This window comes from Candoia aspera, chromosome 9 (genome assembly GCF_035149785.1).
Source record: "Candoia aspera isolate rCanAsp1 chromosome 9, rCanAsp1.hap2, whole genome shotgun sequence".
Classification (NCBI taxonomy): domain Eukaryota; kingdom Metazoa; phylum Chordata; class Lepidosauria; order Squamata; family Boidae; genus Candoia; species Candoia aspera.
This window is the reverse complement of record NC_086161.1, coordinates 24,576,241-24,597,905: the sequence shown is the minus strand read 5'-3', so window position 1 is coordinate 24,597,905 and position 21,665 is coordinate 24,576,241. Positions and strand designations below refer to the sequence as shown.

At 46.3% G+C, this 21,665-nt stretch overlaps 1 protein-coding gene across 2 annotated transcripts in view; it reads right to left on the bottom strand.

Moving 5' to 3' along the window:
• KCNIP3 (potassium voltage-gated channel interacting protein 3) overlaps positions 1–21,665 on the bottom strand; it is a 101,728-nt gene that overhangs the window by 17,666 nt on the left and 62,397 nt on the right. Inside the window, exon 1 of one of the 2 annotated variants that reach the window (XM_063311174.1) lies at positions 13,251–14,019. The exons of the other annotated variant lie outside the window; for it this stretch is intronic. Coding sequence (XP_063167244.1) covers positions 13,251–13,353 — 103 coding nt within the window. The 5' untranslated portion in view covers positions 13,354–14,019. Of the gene's footprint in view, positions 1–13,250; positions 14,020–21,665 lie in introns of those variants that run through there. 2 annotated transcript variants of the gene reach the window in all.

Genomic DNA, 21,665 nt, shown 5'->3' with positions numbered 1-21,665 from the left:
GGAGATGAGCGGTAGTAAAAATTTGAGAAATAAATAAATAAAAATAGGTAACTCTCACTTAGTGACCACAATTGGGACTAGCAACTCAGGTGCTAAGCGACATGGTTGCTAAGTGGAAAATCACATGACCACGAGGGGCTTACAGCCTCATTGCCCCTTCGGTCATTAAGCAAAGTGACACAGTCACTAAGCGAAAAAATCACATGACCACAACTTATGATTTTACTTTTACCTTCTCCATTAACTCTGCTTGTTGCAAGATGGTTGGGGAGCAGGTGAAGGGTGATCACGTGACCGAGGGGCGCTGCAACCGTCGTAAATGTGAGAATAGGTCACAAAGTAATTTTTTTAGTGCTGTCGTAACTTCAAACAGTTGCTGCACAAGGCAGTCGGTAAGTGGGGACTACCTGTATTTACATACAGTATATAACGTTACTGTAATTTTTTTTCTTCTCATTTTTTTTTGTCTTTGTTTTGCGGGTACAGTTCTTTTTTGCTTTTTTAAAAAATTAATTAGTAATTGTTCAAGATATAATTAAAGCACATAATGCAGCATATAAGACCGACAGATACAAGTCTAAAAAAGAAACAGGAAAAGCTAAACCAGTGCAGGAATAAGCAAAAAAGACTATCAGACCAGTGGCTTCTGACCTTTTCAATCACAGGTATAAAAATACTTAAAAGTTAATCTCTTACTATTCATTAAACATTTAGTAAGATTGTATCTCTAAAATCAAACCATTCAATCATCAGAACATAAAATCAAGACTTCATTCTTTTGCATTACGAGCATAGTCCAGGAGCACTGTAATGGACTCAGTCAGCCCAATGTTGTCGGTCCATTCAACACACTGAACCATTAACACAACCACAGCGGCTGAGTTTGGATTGCACAATGAGCTATATTAAAACGCAGTTGACTAGCTGGTGATGCAACCTGTCCTGGAAACACAACCAGCAGAGTCCCTAAATCCATTTTAGTGATGCTAGATTAACCTAGGAACAGTAGATGAAGGCTCTCCGAGCATGTGCAGAGGGCATTTCTTTCATTATTGCATCACTACAGAATTCTACCAAGGTTTCCCAGCCAATGATGGGGATGATATTCCCCATCATTCCTGAGTGATGGGTTTTCTGGAAGGGAATTGCCAGAGGAAAGCCATGCAGCAAAACTGTTTTCCCTTCATTAGGTATTTAGGGAAGTCACTGCTTCAGCCTTCCCGTCAATAGAAACTTGCAGTGACTGAGTTGCACAACCCCTCCTTGCACCATTTGCAGCTTAAGCACATCTGCGCCTCCAAATCCCATTTCACTTTCCACAATTCCATAATTCCTGATAAGGGTAAGAGTACAGCCTGGCTAAAATTATAAGGCACAGCTACATAATTTCTATTGTTTCTGATCACTGCTAGTTTTTAAGTGCTTGAATGAAGTTCCTGGTCATTTGAACACCCAGGCAAAAGGTGTTTATTTATTTACTTATTTATTTACTTGGACTTTTCCCATAAGGACTTTTTAGATGTTTGTTTAGACTTTTCTCATAAGGTCTGTCTGTCTCTTTCTCTCTCTCGCTCTTTCTTTCTTTCGACTTTTCCCATAAGGACTTTTTACATGTCTGTTTATTTACTTATTTACTTGGACTTTTCCCATAAGGACTTTTTAGATGTTTCCTTATTTATTTATTTATTTATTTGGTCCTTTCCCACAAGGACGCCTCAAATGTTGCCTGCGTAGGACCCAAAGGACATAAATCAGACTTCTGCAATCTCCAGCCTTCCAGCTGCAGTCCAGCATCTGTCTTCCACACCTGCTGGCTGGAGACAGTGGGAGGCGTAAAACATTACTGTTTGTACTGACAAGTCAGGGCTTCTGGAAGCGCAGTGCAGCGACGGAGGTCACAGTCATTCTTCAGAGCGCCAGTTCACGGAACAGCTCCAAATCATACAGGCCACTTGTCAAAAGCCCGCTCTTCAAGGGCTTCTTCCTGCTTTCCTCTCTGCTCAAGAGGCAGCACCTAGACGGCCTTTGCTGATCTTGCAGAAAGCTAAGCAAGGCTGGGCCTGGTGGGTAGGGCTGTGCGCCTTTCCAGAAACGACAGAGAGCTTCAAACTGTGCACAAGCACAGCTCTTCTCTACCATTCCCAAAAGTAGCTGTCGTTTTTCAGACTTCCACACAAATCTGGGGAAAAAATACACCACTGCTTGAGTTGCCAAAATATATAGAGGTCGTCCATTCATTTAGTGACGGTTTGGACTTAGGATGGTGGTTTGGGTTTACAACAGTGCTGAAAAAACTGACTTATGACTGTTCCTCACACTTACAAACCGTTGCAGCATCCCCATGGTCACATGATCACAATTTGGGCACTTGGCAACTGGTTTGCATTTATGACCATCACAGCATCCCGTGGTCACGTGATCGCCATTTTTGACCTTCCTGGCCAACTTCTGGCAAGCAAAATCAATGGGGAACCACATGATTCACTTAACAACCACATGTTTCTCTTAGCGCCCATGGTGATTCACTTAATGACCGCTGCAAAAAGGTCATAAAATCAGGTCAGATTTGCTTAATGACCGCTTTCCTTAGCAACCAAAATTCCAGTCCCAATTGTGGTCAGTAAGTGAGGACTACTCGTACAGCCTTCAAAAGGCAGCAAAGAGATTCAGAAAATGTAAACTCTCTATTGCCATCTAGCAGTCATTTGAACATTTGCAGCCCAGTTCTGGTAGCCCTGTGCAACACACACACAGTGTGGCTGGAACAGGAGCAAGGAGCTCGGCTGCCATGCTTCCCTTGAAAGCAGGACGGAAGTAGGCATTCAAGAGCCACCCTGGAATTTTCTGACCCTCTGCAGATGCCCCGGAACGGACTTGTCCAGCTTCAGGCCTCAACCTGGTGAGAACTGGCTCTCACGTACATTTAAGCAGAACTTTACATATTAGAATGAGTAAATGGTGCGGGGTCGATATCCTATGGATTCCTAAAGTATAAGAAAACATGATGGTTGGGCTTACCCAACGTGCCAGATCAGACTAAGGAGGCGCTGGGTAGTTTGGGGTCCACGACGGTGGGGATAGCACCTAGAGCAGGTAACCCAGATTGATCCCCATGAAGCTAAACAGGGCTCAATTTGACGCATACTTCAATAGGAAGCCAAGGGTTAAAAGTTGAACCAGAAAGTTGAAAAGAATATCTGGAAGAAGACAGTGGCAAAACACCACTTCATAGAAAAGTCCGATGAATGCCTCTTAGGGGTCTTCTTGTGTTTTCCCACCCCAGTGATCACAAAGTCAGCAGAGTCGAGCCCCGCTTGTGGACTTCTTTACACTTATAGAGCAGATCTTCAAGGATGCTGATGTGTTTTCAAAAGCCCTCCAAACTCACTCCAGAACAACAGCCCTTTCCTGCCAAATCCCAGCCAAAATAAAGGGGGAAAAAACTGGTGGCGCATCGACTGCACTGTTCTGGCCACCATCTTGACTTTTTTGACCATGGCCCGAGGACCTCCTCTGAAAGCACCAGCAGCTTTTGGCTTGATTACCTGAGGAACTGTCTCTCTCACTGTCTCTCTCAGTGTTTCTCAACCTCAGCAGCTTTAAGATGTATGGACTTCAACTCCCAGAATTCCCCAACCAGCATGCTGAATGAGGAATTCTGGGAGTTGAAGTCCACATATCTTAAAGTCGCTGAAATTAAGAATCACTGCTGTATGCCATCTTCTTAGTTTTATGTTACTTTGCTTTATTTCTCTGTATGTATTTCTGCTGTTTTCATCTTATTTTCCATTTGTACTATGTTGTTAGTCTTCTTTATTATTACTCTTGCTGAGTTAAAAATCAAATCAATCAAATCTTGTAGGAAACCTGCAGAAACAGGGGTATCTATAGGGTGTGTCTTCAAAATGGCAGGTGCACAATTGTGATTCAAGCCCACTCCTTTTGCGTGTGCACCATCGATGCACGTACAAAAGGGTGGGGCTTGGATCGCAATGCGGTGCCCACTTTGCAAATTTTGACCCCTCTCTATGGACACCACTGGTGGGCTCCTAATGGGTGAAGATGATCTTCTGCAAAGGGGCTGGGCCTCGAAAATCCAGAAATGAGACATCTTTCCAAGTAGAACCATCCGTTGAACTTATAGCTACCTAATTTTTGGAACTCCCTGCCACAGAAGTTCCCAGCCCCACCCCCCAAAAAAGTCTTAAAAAGGAAGCCTAGACATGTGGAAGATGATTGATAGCTATTATGGGATAGAATGAGCTGGTCCAATGCATTTCTGTCTCTTTTGGCCTCAGTTTCAGTTGCTGAATGTAAGAAACTATCTTGTTCAGTTCTTGAAATGCTTACTATCTCTCATCCTCTAGACTTTGTTCCTAATTTCCAGCAGAGTTGGAAAAATCTGGAATTATTTCAAGGCAAGGTAATTAACAAGACAGCAGGAGATGACCCAGCTGCCTCTCTTAGCTAATTTCAGATCTTGCTTGTAACTAAAAACAATGTCAATAGTGGCGGATATTTTCCAGTAAACAAGGAGAATAAATGGGCTAAGAATAATAACAGGTAATTAATGATGTCCTAAATCTTTTGGATCTAATAATCATTCATCAGGAGGACAGAATGGAAGTATGCAAATCTTATAAACTGTATTCTACAAATTAATTTAAGCTGCACATTAATCTCTAACGTTGCAATGAAATGCAGAATGAGACTATTTTTAACAAACTCAACATTTCTAAAAGAATAATAATATTTTCTATTCTTAGAATGTATAAACCACAGCTTTACAATACACACAAGCACAAATTAAAAGATCAGAAATATCTCAGACAGGAGTTGTCATTCCCCCCAAACTTAAGAAAAATACTGCAACTATTCAGATATATATCAGCTGATCTCCACAGGAATTCTCCCACTATAAACCAAGTTTGGATCCTGCTTATGGGTTTCCTAGAAGTAGAAATAGGATGGGGTAGTTAATTGGTGCTGTTTGGACAAAACAACAAGGTTGGAATGTGAGTTATATCATGTGTGCCATGACCTCACCGTGCAAATGACATAAATCATGGAATTTACATCAGTGGTAAATTTATCTTATCAAAATATTTATAAGCGTGTGTACCTTGGACAGGTAGGCCAAGAGAAGATATTGTAACGGCCTGTAAGAGTAACCTTGAGGAACAGGAGGAAGAGCTGCAACCAAGACAACAGTCAGATAAAATAAATCTGACTCCAGGGCAGAAATGTAATTTCAGGAAGCGTCTGACTTGACCCTCCCTGGTTCACACGAAGATAAAGGCAGGGAGCTGGGAGACGCATTCAGACTTGCAAGATTCTGTTATTGTAACCTCATAATAGCAGCAGGATTAGCATGCGTGACTTTGGTTTCCCAATCTGGTCTGCCTCAGGGCTGACAGATGGTCAGGCCTCACCTGGAATACTGTGTCCGGTTTTGGGCACCAGAATACAAGAAGGATGCAGAAGACCTGGAAAGAGTGCAGAGAAGAGCAACGAAGATGGTGAGGGGCTTGGAGGCTAAATCCTATTGAGAATGCTCAAAAGAACTGGGTATTTTCTTAGCCTAAAGAAAAGAAGGCTGAGGGGAGACATGACAGCAGGCTTCTGATACTCAAAGGGCCGTCACAGGGAACAGGGGTGGAGTTGTTCTCCACAGTTTCCAAGGGTACAACAAGAACCAATGAATGGAAGCTTTGCAAGCAGAGATCCAAACTCTAAATAAGGAGGAATTTCCTGACTACCAAGCCATGGAACAGCTTGCCTGCCGGAGTGGTGGGTGCTCCATCACTGGAGGTTTCAAGAAAGGTTGGACAGCCATTTGTCCAGGATGGTCTGAGGATTCCTGCTCTGGGCAGGGCTTGGACTAGAAGTTCTCCAAGGTCCCGTCCAACCCTAGGATCCTATTTTTCCATGATCACTTGAAGGCAGGTTTTGTATGGGCCGAAGACAAAGGGAACAGCCTTCTGTCCTCAAGATGCAAGGGGGTGTTCAAATGGGCTGGCTGGGAATTCTGGGCCCAGTAGTCCCAAGCCATCTGGAAAGCCCCAGATGAAGGACAACTGCCATGACACAAGGTATTTCTTTAGATTTCTTTAAAGAGTCACAGGATATGAAAGCAGATAAATTCAGCAAATAAAGATCTCAATTGCTGCCACGCTGACTCAAAGGGTCTACCTCCAGGATTCATTTGCCTGGGCCAGCGTCCTGTAGTCTGAGGTACGTGAGGCTGGGAGAAGAGCCCCCTCCAATCAGCCCACCTTACCCCATCGACAGACGTGCAAGCCGGATGCCGGCCGAGGAGGACTTCCCATCCTGACTCAGCAGAACACCCTTTCTGCCATCAAAGCGAAGGGCCTCCTGCCCGATCTCATTCGGTCTCCCAAATTCACGGCTGTGCTTTTCCTCACTTTAAGACCATCTCTTTGGCAGATTTATGATGATTAGATTTTTTATTATTATTACTTTTCCCAAACAAGCCCTGAAAGGCAGGGCGAGATTGTCCGCTTCGGCAAGGGCAGAGCAAGGCATGATGCAGCAACGGTGAGCTCCTTTCAAAAACAGGGTGAGCAGCACCTGGAGCTGTCCCGGACCCTCCCTGCGCTGTGGTCCAGAAAGGCCAGCTCAGCCCCAGGCAGGCCGGTTGGGGGGCCTCCGGTGGTCCCTGGTGCTCCCCCCGTTTCCACATGAGGACATCTGGGGATACTGTACAAGCATTTGGGGGATTCCCTCCTCTTTGCTTTTCTCCTTTCTTCCTCCCTCTATCTCTCCTTCCCTCCCTCCCTCCTTCCCTCTTTCTATCTATCTATCTATCTATCTATCTATCTATCTATCTATCTATCTATCTATCTATCTATCCTTCCTTCCCTTCCTGCTTCTTTCTCCCTTCTTTCTTTCTTTCTTTCTTTCTTTCTTTCTTTCTTTCTTTCTTTCTTTCCTTCCTCCCTCCCTCCCTCTCTTTTTATCTCTCCTTCCTTCCCTCCCTCCCTGCCTCTCCATTCTTTCTTTCCTCCCTCCCTCCCTCCTTCCCCTCCCTCCCTCCCTTCCCCTCCCTCCCTCCTTCCCTCTCTGCCTCTTTCAATCTCCCCTTCCTTCCTTCCCTCCCTCCCTTTGCTCCCTCCTTCCCATCCTTTCTATCCTCCCTCCCTCCCTCCTTCCTGCTGGGCCTGGCAGGGCTTTTGCAGGGTGCAGACGGAGAGGGAAAGGGCGAGAGGCCGTCCTTGAGGCCTCCTTGGACGCATTTCAGGTTCTTGATTTAAGGCTCCCGCAAGCAAGTTTCCCTCCGCTCATCAACTGCTAAGCTCCCTTAACAGTCACTGATGCCCTGCCACTGCATTGTGCCGGACGGTTGAGGGTGATGTCATTTTATTTTTAAACCATTTATACGTCAGCCCATCCCACAACTCTGGGCAGCTCACGGCACATTAAAACTATACAGCAACAGAATTAAGTTCATAACCACGAGAGAACAAAGTGTAACCCAGCTGACACAGCTAACTCCCACCTCCAGTCGATGGATTGCTCAATGAAGCTCACCTAACCTCTTGGCCAAGTGCCCGAGAAGACAGCTGGGTCATTAAGGCTCCCCAGAAGGCAAACCAGGAGGGGACCAACCCAACTAACCCTCAGGGCGAATGCCATTCCAGAAGGCCGGCCTGACCACAGAGGAGGCTTGTCTCCTGGGTCTCGCCAAACGACACTGCGTCACGGAAGGGACCTGGAGCACGCCCACCCTGCTGGGTCTGGTGAGCCAAGCAGAAACACTGGGAGACAGGTGGCCCCACACATAACCGCACTCTCCATCATGCAGGGCTTTATATGGAGTAGCCAACACCTTGAATTGCACACGGAAGCCTACTGTGAGCCAGTGCAGCTCACAGTGCAACGGTGTTATCCGGAGTTCCCTGGAAGGGCCAAAATGCTTATGAGCTCCCATGGATGGGATAGAGAAACTGCATTTAGGAGAGGGAGACGCATCCTTTCTCAGCACCTGCAGGCAATGGGACAAGACCGGGAATTGGGACCTTGTTCCACTGCTACTTCTGCTGGAAACTCTTTAAGGCATCTTAGGCAATATAGCATTTGGCTGCCCCTCCCCATCTGTAAAATATTAGGAGGAGGATAATGATAATGACCTCAACGCCTGTCTCACAGGGCGGTTTTAAACAGGCCTGTTTCTTGCAATCGTCCTGGTTAGGCAACTGGGATTGTCAACGTCTGCTGCATCACCTATTGCTCCTGTGGGGTCTACCTGGCGCTCTCCTGGTAGTCAGAGCTCCCAGATGTCAGCTGGCTGGGAATTCCAGACGTTGCAATTATTCGGGAAAGTTCCCCAAGGTGGGGGAGGGCTGGCCTGCAGCCACTGGGCCCTGGGAATATGAGTCCAACCACAAAGTGCTTCCATCCTCCTGCTTATAACAGCAAAACACATGAAGAGAGAGGGAGGGAATCTAGTCTGAGAATCGATGGAAGAAAACATTTTGTTTTGCTAAGTGGTGAGGGATTTCTTAGTCCTGTGGACATAGGCCCTCCACCTGACTTGTTCAGAATGAGTTGCACTAATATCGTGCTCAGGAAAACTACAAGGAGAAATCGCCAAGGATCACACAAGATTTTGAGTTCCCTGCAATAGTTTTTTTCTGACTGGTTCTTGTTCATCAGTAGTTATGGAGACATGCATTTATCTGCCACCTACTGCATAGAGCATGTTTCTCCACCTTGGCAACTTCAAGATGGGTGGACTTCAATGCCCGGAATTCCCCAGCCAGCCTTGAAGCAGAAGAACAATGAAAGCAGGAGGGAGGCTGTTCTCTGTGGGAGGGGGCTGCAACCAAGAAGGCTGTTCTCTGGTCCTCTACCACCCCCTAAATATTCTTTCTTGGTTACCTGTGGATCGGCTAATTCCACTTGGAGGGGAAGGCCCCAAAGATAGCAAGGACCTGAGATGGCTTAAGAGGTAATTACTAGCACCTTAAATTGGGTCCAGAAGCCTGCTGGGAATCAGAGCAGGCCCTGCAACCTAGGCGTTCTTCTGCTAATCCAGCTCTCACCGGTCAGCATTCGAGAACCTGCGTCCTGCATAGCATAGCGTCCCAGTTATCCTTAAGGGCAGATCCATGTAAAGAACAGTGTAGTAATCTTATCCAGAGAGGATAAGGACCTGAGCCACTGTCTTCAATGCATCCTGGTCCAAGGAAGGTCACCATTGGCAGACCAACTAAAACTGGTCAAGAGCTCTCTTGACCATGGCCTCCACTTGCTGCTCTAGAGCAGGAGAACCTGGGTCCAGGCACACGCTCCCTCAAATGAAGAGGCCAAGAGAATCTTCCATGGCACCAGAAGGACCTTACACAAGCATTTGATTATGTCTTGACAGGATTCAATATGAGTTCCAGTCTCCCACAGCTTCCAGGCACTCTACCTGGGGGTAGATATCATAAGCAGACTGATAATGCCACTCTTCTACATTACATATTTTTATGAACAGTTTTAATTGATCTAAAATGGATATTTTAGCTATATTGTTGTTGACTGTCTGGCTTGATTGGGGTCGGGTGCAGACTGAATGAATAATACTTCACCTCAGACTCCCCCAGCAGCTTCATATACATGTTAGAGAATGAGGGAGGGAGGCCCTGCCCCCCCCTACACTGAAGGGTTTGACCTTTTCTCCCCCATTAGCGCTAGCTTGAGACAGCCTGCAAAGGGGTTTTGAGCTGATCTTGGGGAAGGCAGAAAAGAGACATTAAGGAAGGACTTGCATCAGCAATTTCAGAGTCCAGAGACAGAAGCAAACATGAGAAAGAAACTCAGAATAACCATCTTGATTGTGTTCAGTATAAGAAACTCAGACCGGCTTTCAAGAGTCCATAACACTAACTTACTACAACGAAGGACATTCCTGGAATCCTTGCTGTCCCTGTTTCTTGACTTGGCCTATCCCTAAGGAAAGACCGGAACCTCTGCAGAAGAGTGGGCCCAACCCTGAACCCTTCCGGGGGGTTCCCAAAGGTTTCATGGTTGATCCAACAGGACCAGGAGGGGTGCACCGTCACCACCCAGGTCCCACCACAGGCCATCCCGAAGAGAGACCAAGATGGTCTCCATCCTGCATCTGCTGGAAGAGATGCAGGTAATCCAGAGACTTTTGTATTCACTGTCCTACCACCATCTCTACAAGCTTCCCTACAAAAAGGGAATAATAATAATAATAATAATAATAATAATGAAAAAAATGGGAAATTAAGAATATATATGTCAACAATGTGCCCAAATATCTCCTCTTTCTTCCTATCCCATCTGCATAAGATTTCTAATGAATGGAGAGCTGTATACAATACTTTCTTCTTCTAATGACGATTCTACTTGAATATCCCTGTTTTTCTAGCTAGCTTTATTTTTTAAAAAAATAAATTCACAATTCTATCCATGTCTGTTGTCCCTCTATTGACAGTAATGTATATTTCTCAGGATTTCCCCTTGTAAATTCAGCATAGGTTTCCTCTATCTTAGGAGTTAAATCTTACATTGAAGGATGAGTAATGTAAATGCAGAGAAACAAAAAGGCATTGATCATATTGCAAAGTATCTACAGCAGCCCTCCAGATTCTTTGGGCTGCAACTTCAATTATCCTTTTGACTAGGCCTGAGCATATAAGTCCAGGACATCTGGAAACACAAGGCTGGGGGAAAGATAACTTAGAGCAAAACATATGGGCAAGACTCCTGAATTTGGCTGACCCTTAGATCTGGTATTGTGAATATCCTTTATTTTTTCATGTTAGCAACAGCAACAGAGAAAGAGAAATGTATCTTTCATCCCCTTTCCTCCATATAAATGCATGTAGCACCCCCAGAATTTAATGCATGGAATGATGAGTTGGACAGGACCACAAAAATCATCCATGCAACCCTCTGCAATGTGCAGGAAAACCAATTAAATCAAAATGCATTTTGCACAAGCTCAGAGTCACTTTCTTTACTATTATTTCACAAGAAAACAGATTCCACCTTGAATCGCCTATCTCTGATAAAGCTGCTTGATCAACAGCCAACTACTGCAGGATTTGCCATCCACTCTGCAGAATTCTGAATTTGGAAATGCAGGGAGTGAACCTACATTTGTCCCGGTTTGGGGTTATCAAGAAAACAGAGCTTTTCAGACAGGTACCACCACACCCTCAAGTTTCATCACGTTCTGCTTTATTTTCACATGAGCTGAGATACTGCATATTCCTGCATTCAATTCCACAATGTGCAAACTTTGCCAAGTTCTGAAACTTTTTATGACATCATGGCTTGACAGATAAACAACTGAACTCTTGGCCTTAACAATTGCATTTAAATGAAGGGATGCCCTGCCAGGAATAGAACTGGAGGTATTTAAAAGCTGAAAGTGATTGATATTGAGGTTTTAAAGGATTGATGCTCACCATACAATAAACTTGTTTGCAACTCTGCTAAATAAGATCAGAAAAAGTCTTTCTGGCTCTTCTTATTCAACTGCAAAGAATATGGATTCACAACATACTCTAGAAAGGGAAACCTCTTTTCAAACTACTGATTTTCTCTAAAGCTACTGCCTTCTTTAGTTACCAAAGTTTCTAAAACTTTTAAGAGATCAGGGGTAAAATATGTTTTAGCCCCTTCCCACCTCCCTTTGATTCTCTGCATCCTGTGCCAATTTAATTTCTTTCTGCATTGTTGGGGGGAGGGGGGTTGGTCCATTGAGGATACGGTGAACAAATTTCCACCCTGGAGTCCACATCCAGGAAAGACAATGTGTTGTCTGTGGAAATTTCCCCTGCCACATTCCCAACTCCTGACTCCGCCTGACTTTATTTCCTTATATGATCGGAATAATGAGGATATCTTAAATGGAAAACTGGCTGCTGTGAAACAGAATGACAACCTTCAGTGTCACTTTTTCCAAAAATGCTGCTGGGTCTCATAAGGGCCTCCTAAGCATTCTTTGAAAATTACAGTGGTGGCAAGTGGGCTTTCCTGGTCAGAAATAGCCAAGAAGATGGCAATAAGCAACCGTCTTCAGTGCTGTTGCCAAGAAAACAACATGGGAGTGCCCATGAGGTCATTAGAGTCTTCACTTTTAAGTTGGGTAGCAGATGGTAGACAGAATCCTTTGGAACGAGAGAAGGTGGCAGGGTACAACTGCCTGTTTGCCCTCCTGAGAAATGGAACCTACTTTTGTCCTAAAATACTTGGGATGCAAAAATCCAGGTGATCATTAGAGGGCTGCAAAGAGTTAGGGGTTGCTGCCCTCTAGGAGTGACCCAGATTTTTACAGCCCATATGTGGTAGTCCTAACGTATTTGGTTCATATCCTCTTTCACCGAGTTCAGAGCTGATGTGAACCATGCATTCTCTTCAGAGCCATCCGGGTCCCCACCTGCTTGACTTCATCCAAGTTTGCTGAACTATCAGGGCCTTGAAACCAGGCTGCCACTGCCTCCTTCCTAGCAGCTATCCTTCGGTTGCACACGGCGAAGTGCCCGTCTAGAGTGTGGTGGTGGTGGTCACCCATGGATGCCTCTGGGCCAGTCAAATCTCTCAGCCCAAGCTTAGCTGTGGGGAAGGGGAGGAGGAGGATGCTGTATGTGCCATGCTGAGCTTCTGGAGGAAAGGAGAGATGGGGGAAAGATGGATGGATGGATGGATGGATGGATGGGAGGGAGGGAAGGAGGGAGGGAGGGAGGGAGGAGTGATTGGGCAGCAAGATGTTCCACCATTGCCCTCCCAGTACTGAGAGAGCAGACAGGGCCAACCAACCTGCCGTTTCAAGACATTCCGTGTCCCTCCCCGCCTGGATTTTGGGTTCCAAGGAAGAGGTCTGTGAAATGCAAAAGCTTCCTGTCAGTCGCAGCTGAATCTTTGCAAACCTTTCTGCTTGTGTTTCTCTCAGGTAACTGGAGAAGACTCTCTGCTTCAGAAGACTCCTTAGGAACCCAGGAGAGAACAGCAGGGGCCCATGAAGGGAGAGGCCAGCCTAGGGTTTACTGCCAGTTCAGTCAGAGGAGTAAGTCAGAGAGGAAAAGGGGAGCCCCGCGGCATGGGAGGATAGCGCCTAAAGACTTGCGTTCCTGAGCAGGATCTTGGACGGGGAATCAAAGAAGTTTGGAGAGAGAGAGAAAGCGTTGCGGGGGGGGGGGGCGACAGCCGGGGCCACCGTGGTGGAGGAGCAGGGGAATCAGAGACAGTGGGGGACATTCCTGTGTTACCTTCCATGGACATGGGTTCCAGGATCCCGAACTGTTTGAGGACAGCGATGAAAAGGATGATGACCACGGCCACGGCGCAGAGCTCCATCCCCTGGATCGCCATGGCCAGCCGGTGTCCTGCGATGGGAGCAGGGCAGTTCTGGGGGCATGTGATTCGCACCCCTTTCCAGGGCCAGCGCAGCTCCCCTGGGAATGCGAGTGCCAAGGTGCCAGGGAGGCTGCTCCGTTGTCGTCGTCAGCAGCCGGCCACCTTGCCCCTGCAGGCTCGCATCTTCCAGTCCTCCTCCCCCGCGAAAGGCTACTGGGCAAAGCCCCCCCTCAGGTTTGGCCCCGGGGCCGTCGCGGGGCGGGCGCGGGCGCAGGAGAGGAGGAGAGAAGGCGGGGGCGGGCGGGGGCGGCGTGGCACCCGCGGCGGGCCTGTCCTTCTGGGCTCATGAAGGAAGAACGAAAGGCGGCAGCCAGCCTTCAAACTTTCAAAACTTGGAAGGAAAAACTTCTCCCAGCGGCAAAGCTGGCCGAGAGAGATCCCGGCGTCGCAGCTCCGGCTTCTGCCCAGGCTCCGGGGATGTCATGGCTCCAGAGTCTCCAGCGTCCAACAAGAGGTCGCCGCCCGCCCGCCTGCCTGGTCCGGCGCAGGAGCCTGCAGGGGTCAACCGGAGTTCCTCCGAAGCGCCCCCGACGCCCTGCAATGCACCGCGGATGTGGGAGAAGGGAGTCGCCTGATCTCTGCTGGCATCCCGGCTGCCTGCAATGCCATTGGCTACAAGGGCGGCTATAAAATATCGGCCCCCACCTGGAGGCAGGGAGGGAGGGGGGAGGAGGCGGCGGAGGCTGGGCGCTTCTCCTGGTCTTCTGGCAGAGCATCCGGGATGCAGGAGACCGGGGTCACCATGGTGACGACGCTGTGGTCCAGCCTCATCCCTAAGGTGGAAGGCGCCCAGTTTATTTCAAACTTGAGCTGGAAGAGCAGGACAAAGGTGAAACGTTCAGCCTTCGGTGGAAAATCAGGACAGTTACTTACAGTCCAGGAAAAAATACACGTCTCAGGGGTCATTATTTGGCTGCTTGGGGAGCAAAGGAACAGCCCCCCCCCCGCCAAGGATCGAGTTTCAGAACCAAACAACTTTTTTTTCTTTTCAATTGTTAAAAGGCAGTCCCTCTGAGCATGTGCAGAGCACTTTTCCTGAATGGAGACCCATTTCAGTTCCCATCTAGGGAAGAAAATTAAGAGAGGCTGGGGCAGCCGGTGGGGGGGCGGTGTTGAGACTTCCTTGCAAGGAAGGGCAGGGCAGGGCAGGGCAGCTTTTCTTCAGGTTCAGTGGCAAGTGGGGAACCCCCTTTATTTTATTTATTTGTTATTTGTTTATTTATCAAATTTATTCCTCACCCATCTTGCTCTTAAAATGCTCCGGCGCCTAAGACTGTTCCCTGCAAGACAATGCTCACAAATGTCCTCCTTTATAGGCAGCTTTTGAGTGGCAGCGAATTGCTTTGAAAATGTCACCAATATAAAAATAACCCTCTGCAATGCCATGTTCTGGGCCCTTTGAAAGAGCCTGCCCGCTTGGCCGTGGCCAGATTCTCCCATCTCATTTTGCGGCCTGTCTCCATCGCTTTCCTCAACCTGCTGCCCTCCGGGTGTGTCAAGATTTCAGCTCCCATAATTTGCAGCCACAGGACCACGAGCCTCCTGAGGTCCCACGCATCTTTTAAAGATTCAGCCTGTTTCAGCTGTGAGCTGCATGTGTATTAGGATGTCCTAAAAGACTTCTTAAAAATGTGGTGTTTTACACAACAGCATGTAACCCTGCTTATTTATTTATTTGTTTAATTTGTTTAAAAGATTTATATGGCTGCCCATCTTAAGCAACTCTGGGCGGCTCACAACAACAATAAAAACAATAACTATAAAACAAGGGTAAAAAACAATAGAACAAAAACCCTGTGCCTTAATCGTCCCCTCGGGATGTCGCCCAGCAAGCTTCAATCGCCCTCCTTCCCTGCTTTCTATCTATACAATCCTATTCCAATGCCTCGGTCAAAAGCCAGGTCTTGGCTCCCTTCCGAAAGGCTAAAATGGTGGGGGCCTGCCAAATTGCCGGGGGGAAGGTGTTCTACAAGGTGGGTGCAGCCACAGAAAAGGCATAGTTCCGAGGTCCCACGAGGTGGCAGGATTTCAGGGAAGGGACCTGGCGCATGCCCACTCTATCTGATCTTGTGGGATGGATGGATAGTCTTAGGGAGAGACGGTCCTGCAAATAACCAGGTCCCATGCCATGTAGGGCCTTAAAGCTGATAACCAGCACCTTGAATTGCTGGAAGGAAGTGGAGCCAGGGCAGCCCGTGCAATAAAGATGTAACATGGGTGAACCTATGAGCACCCAATACTGTGTGCACCGCTGCATTCTGGACCAGTTGTAACTTCCAAGTGGTCTTCATGGGCAGCCCCATGTAAAGCGCATTGCAGTAACCCAAATGGGAAGTGACTGAGGCATGGGCGACTGTGAGCAAGGCCTCCTGGTCCAGGAAAGGGTGCAATTGGCACACCAGACAAATCTGTGCTAAGCCACGGCTGCCACCTGCTCCTCAAGCAGGAGCCGTGAGTCCAGGAGGACCCCCAAACTGCACACCAGCTCAGCCCGGGGGAGTGCCACCCTGTCCAGAGTCAGACAAGTCACCAGACGGCCCTGGGGGGCCAAAAACCCAGAGCTGCCCCGTCTTGCCAGGGCTGAGCCGAAGTCGGTTCCTCCACATCCAGACCCTCACAGCCTCCAGGCACCTGAGCAGCACCTGCCTGGCCAGGGGTGGAGATGTATAGCAGGGCATCATCAGCGTATGGACGATATCGCACCTCCCCCAGCAGTTTCATGTAGAGGTTAAAGAAGAGAAGGGAGAGACCCGAGCCCTGAGGCCCCACACCGTAGGGGCCTGGGGCTCAACCTCTCCCCCCGCAACACCAACTGGAACCAGCTGCAGAGGAAAGAGGAGAACCACTGCAAAACGGTGCCTCCCACTCCCAACCCCTGAAGCAGTCCAGAAGGATACCACGGTCAATGGTATCAAAAGCCACTGGGTGGGCCGGGAGGGCCAAAATGGTTGCACCACCCCCATCTCGGGCCCTCCAAAGGTCATCAGGAAGCACAACCAATGCGGTCTCAGTGCTACACCCCGGCCTGAATCCAGCCTGAAAAGGGTCCAGATAATCCACTCCATCCAGGGCCTTTATAAAAGCAAAAAATGACAAACTGTACTCACTGTCATTTTTGCAGATGGATCACCGCAATTTAAGAATTTTGCCTTCATCAGGAAATGATTTTGAAAAGCTCAATAACTCATAGCAGAGAGCAAAGGGAACTTTGCTTCGTGTCCTGTGGCTTAGCAAGTTGATGCCCCTTATCTATTTCTATTATGCAGTGGTTTTTTAATTATTCATTTTAAGTGCTGAATGACTGAGAGACAAGCTTGTTCTTAACCTCACAAAAAGGGATGGAAGAAATCACATGTTAAAAGAGCAGCCACCATAAAGCCAATTCATTTAAAGGGGCGGGGGGACAATTTCCTTCCAAGAACACCGAAACCCGTCCTTAATGTGAAATCATGCAACAGGTAGTTCCACAGGATATCCAGTGTATACAGCGAACATACATAGAGTGTATGCAGTGAACAAAAAATGTACAGAGACCAATAAATCCTGGAGAGCACATGAGATGCATGCAAAAGGAATTGGGATGAGGGCCTGGAACCCCTAGCCAAAAGGCAGGGGGGTGTCCACAGAGTAGAGTGGAGGTCAAAAAAGCCTCTTTTTTTTCTTTTTTTCCCATTTTTCCCATTTTTCCTTTCTTCTTTTTTTACTTTTTGGTATTTTAATTGTTAATTTTGCTTTGCTTATCTACTCCTTCCTTTTAATAATATATATGTGTGTGTGTGTAGGAACAATACAATGGAAACTTTAACACTAAATCATCAGCTCAAGATCAACCTTCATCTAGAACAGATATTTTGAAACTACAGCAGTTTTCTCTTTCTAATATGCTCAGTTCTGGATGAAACAAGTCAAATAACCTTATGCTTGTGATACTGACATCCTAACTGGTAATGAATATTGATAGAATACTTCTTTTTCCTCCCTTTATTTCCAGCAGTCTGAGTCATCTAAACAATGGAGTGTCAATAGTCCTTAATCAGTACTGCATAAACACCCTTATATTAAACCGATATAATATATTAAGATTTACAAAAACATAACAATAATTTTTTTAAAAAGTCAAGACAAACATGGCACATGGGGATAAAAATGGAGCACACCTTGGATCATGCAGCTGTGACTTTGTCGACTCGGCCTGCAGACATGCTGCCCAAATGATCCCAGAGCAACTATAAGAAAAAGCGTTTGGTGTTTCCCTGCAGAAGAATACGGGGAATGTCTGGGTCCTTTAAAAACTACGTTTTCATTCAGCTCAACTGGTTTTAGAAAATGCCTGTTAGCCCTTCCAGGTAGCCCAGACAAGAGGCACAATGAGGACTAGTAGCTCTATCTTTATTATAATGTTCCATTAACACAATCTTGCAAATCTGAAAGTATTTCTCCCCTCCTCTTCTTTTACTCTCCAGAAAACTGGGAGGGTCCCTTCTGAAACGCTTCCCACACCACTTTACCTTCTGTGGGCTGAGATACCCTTTGTATGATGGCTGTCCAGTCTGCACCTCTCCCTCCCGTCTCCCAGGGTCACTCCCACATACCATTACATCACCCATAAGATAGTCATATTTTTAAAAAGTTGTGCATTTATTACTTTGCAATTTTTGCAGATGGCCTTCTTTACAACTCCTATCTTTTCTTATGCTGCTACCAACTGGGCTCCTCTCTCTGCTAAAAAGGGGGGTATCCTAGTTACTCCAGCTGTGGGGTGTGTCCCAGGATCCTTCACACAACCACCACACAATTCTGAGACTGGATGCCATTCAACGGAAGGAGGAGGCCATAACTTGCAAAAACGTGTCCTCCTTCCTACTTGACTCCTATTTGAAATCATGAAAAATACTTCTGTTCCCAACAGCTTGAGCTGGTGGCAATGAGTTTCTTCTTGCAGGAGCTGTTATCTGGGTGAAGGTCTGTCCAAAGTTGGCACTCTCTGTTTGAGCATCTCACCTCATCAAGCAATGACACTTATGAAGTTGACATGGAAGAGAAGTACCTAGCTTGTTGCACAAAGTTATTCCCTTGATCCCTACAACTCAATACATTTTGAGTATTTAGCTCTGTCTCTGGAGCTTTTAGCTAGGCCAGTGTTTCTCAACCTTGGCAAGTTTAAGATGGGTGGACTTCAACTCCCAGAATTCCCCAGCCAGCATGGTCGAGGTTGAGAAACACTGAGCTAGGGTAACTTCAATATAATATTTACGCCCTGTTTTTCCCCCCAGAGCTCAGTGTTATTTCCATGGTTCTCACCATTTCATGACTAATCTTCACATCAACCCTGTGAGGTAGCTAAGGCTAAGAAACAGTCACTTGCCCACATCATCCTGTGAACTTTGGAGATTGGAGCCTAGTTCCCCATACCTAGTAAAAAAAAACAAAAACGACTGCATCATACAGCATCTCTCACACCAGACCCGTTGGCCAATCAAGGTAACCATTGGAATACCTCTCTCTCTTACCCTCTGGCCCTCTGGGACAAATTTTAGGGAAAATGGGATATTCTTAGAATCCTTTGTGTTAGTAGCTGCATCTGGAGCAAATAAATCAGAAAAGACATCACTAAATAGATTCCCCAGCCCAGCTAAGAACGAAAAGCGTTGCTTCCTTAGTGCATATTTTCTGGATGGAGCATAGTTTGATGCTCAGAGCCACAAGATTAAACCAATAGTGCTATAAAATCAAGCAGAAGTGGAAGTCCTCCAATAAAGGCAAATAAAAGCACCAGAATTACAGCAACTTGTTACAAGCAAATTGAAATTGAGGCAAGAAGACCAAGAGCTGGAAGAAAGGAAAATAAATTGACTCAATCAGCCAAAGCAGTGGTTTACCTGAGAAGTGTGGAGGCAGCTGCTGCAAATCCCTTCTCTTGCTTTCATCCTGATGGGGCAGAAAGGAGCCCACCCCTCATGGAAGTTTTTTACTGGAAAGGTCCATAGGTGAGAAAATGGTTCATCTCTACCTAATTTGTTCAGACAATTTTTCAGAAACAGACGTGCTTCCGTATAATAATACAAGAAGGCTTAAGGGAGACACAATAGCCATGGCTGAAGTCCCAGGTGTGCGATGAAGCCCGTTTCTTGCTTATGCTGAAAGCTGATGGTTGTTTTTATAATTTTCCCAGCTGCTATATGTTTTTTGTATATGTTTTTGTCATTTTTAATATTGTTGGCTACCCAGAGTCATATATTTGAGATGGATGGCCATATAAATCAGGGAAGGGAAGGGAAGGGAAGGGAAGATGGTCTGGAACTATTTTCCATGGGCACAGAAACAAGGACCAGAAATAATAGGCATTTATTTATTTATTTTTACTTTTATCCTGCCTTAATTATTATTTTTTTATAAATAACTCAAGGCAGTGAACATACCTAATACTCCATCCTCCTCCTCTTTTCCCCACAACAACAGCCCTGTGAGGTGGGTTGGGCTGAGAGAGAGGGACTGGCCCAAAGTCACCCAGCAGGCTTCCATGCCCAAGGCGGGACTAGAACTCAGTCGCCTGGTTTCTAGCCCAGCACTTTCACCACTAGACTAAACTGGAATAAGTCACAACTACTTAGATTTTATATAGTGGGAAAAACTTGGGTAAAACCTGTACAGCAGAGGAACAGTCTTCCTACAGAGGTGGTGGGATCTCCATCTCTTGAGGCTTTTATGAAGAGGCTGGCACCTCTCTCCCAAGGATGGTTGAACTGGTTTTCCTCCATGTTGCAGAGGGTTGGGCTAGACCAGGGGTCTCCAAACTCATCAGCTCATCAACCCCTTCATGAAGTTTCAGATTGTTCATTGACTCCCAAACATTTATTATATCAAAATAATTTAATAAATACTACTTTAACTAATAAGGCATCTTGCTAGAAACCGGGAGACCCTGAGTTCCACTCCTGCCTTGGGCACGAAGCCAGCTGGGTGACCTTGGGCCAGCCACTCTCTCTCAGCCCTGGGAAGGAGGCAAAGACAAACCACTTCCAAAAAACCTTGCCAAGAAAACTGCAGGGACTTGTCCAGGCCGTCTCCGAGAATTGGATATGATTGAACAGATTAAAACAAAAAATACTTTAACTACTATTACTACAAATAATAATATCAACATTGACCCCTTGGATAGTCCCATTGACCCTCGGGGGTCAATACTGACCACTTTGGGGAACCCTGGGCTAGATGGCCTCATGATCTCTTCCAACTCCTTAATTCTATTATTTTCATATCTCAGGAATAAGTAGTGCTGGGCCCATATACACCCCAAGATATTGCTTTTGCTTCCATGAGACTCCCGACCTGCCTTCTTTTTTTTCAGAGTCTTTCAGTGAAAAAGTAAATAAGAAGCTGGCCTGCCAAGCAAAGTCCTAACCTGTGGCATCATGTTTATTTTCACCGAGGTGCTTGCAGAAAACCTCCTCAGGCCATCTGCCCTTTTTGTGAAGAAGCTAGTCTTGCGTGTCGGCCTCACGCACTCACAAGTCTCCAAAGGGCATCTCCAGCCAATAAAGCATCCACTCTTTGTGTGTGTGTGTGTTTGTGTGTGTAGTCAGGATGGCAGATGTGGCACACAATTTAAGCTCCATCCCCCTTTTGACACACACACTGCACTTCAGACAGCCAAGACCTCTGCCATATTTTTGCAACCTCAAAGCTATACATCCCACTCTTATTCTTCAGAGGAAATAACTAAATAACTTACTCTTATATTAGATCAACATATTATAATTCACCAAGAGCACTTGCTTCTGTTTTTAATACCCAGGCATCCCCCTCACTTTAGAAACTTACTTCTTTTGCCTCCTCTCCCTGCTCCCTTCCTCCTAAATCTTCTCCCTCATTTGGGAAAGGAGTGGGGGGAAAGGGTGGACGTTTCCTCCCTAAACATTCCCATCTAAATAAGGCATTGATCCCTATTTCTCTCTGTGTAAAATATTAAAGATGTTTAAATGGATAAAAGCTCCAAGCCTGCATTGTTTCAATCCAGGGTGCATTAGCAGAGATTGCCCAGTCAGTTTAATGGATGCCATCGGACAACCTGGAGGGTTCTCCGGCTTATTTTCTTGCCTGCTTGCTAGAACCGTCTCCCCAAAGATTTTGCTTGGGCTAGTGTCCAAAAAAGAAAAGAAAAGACTGCTGTGTTGGTAATAAAAATCTCTTCCAGAGAAATGTTATAAAGGGAACAAAGAATATATGGTTTGGTGATCCAGGAGGCATTTGTTAGAGGTGGTGTTATC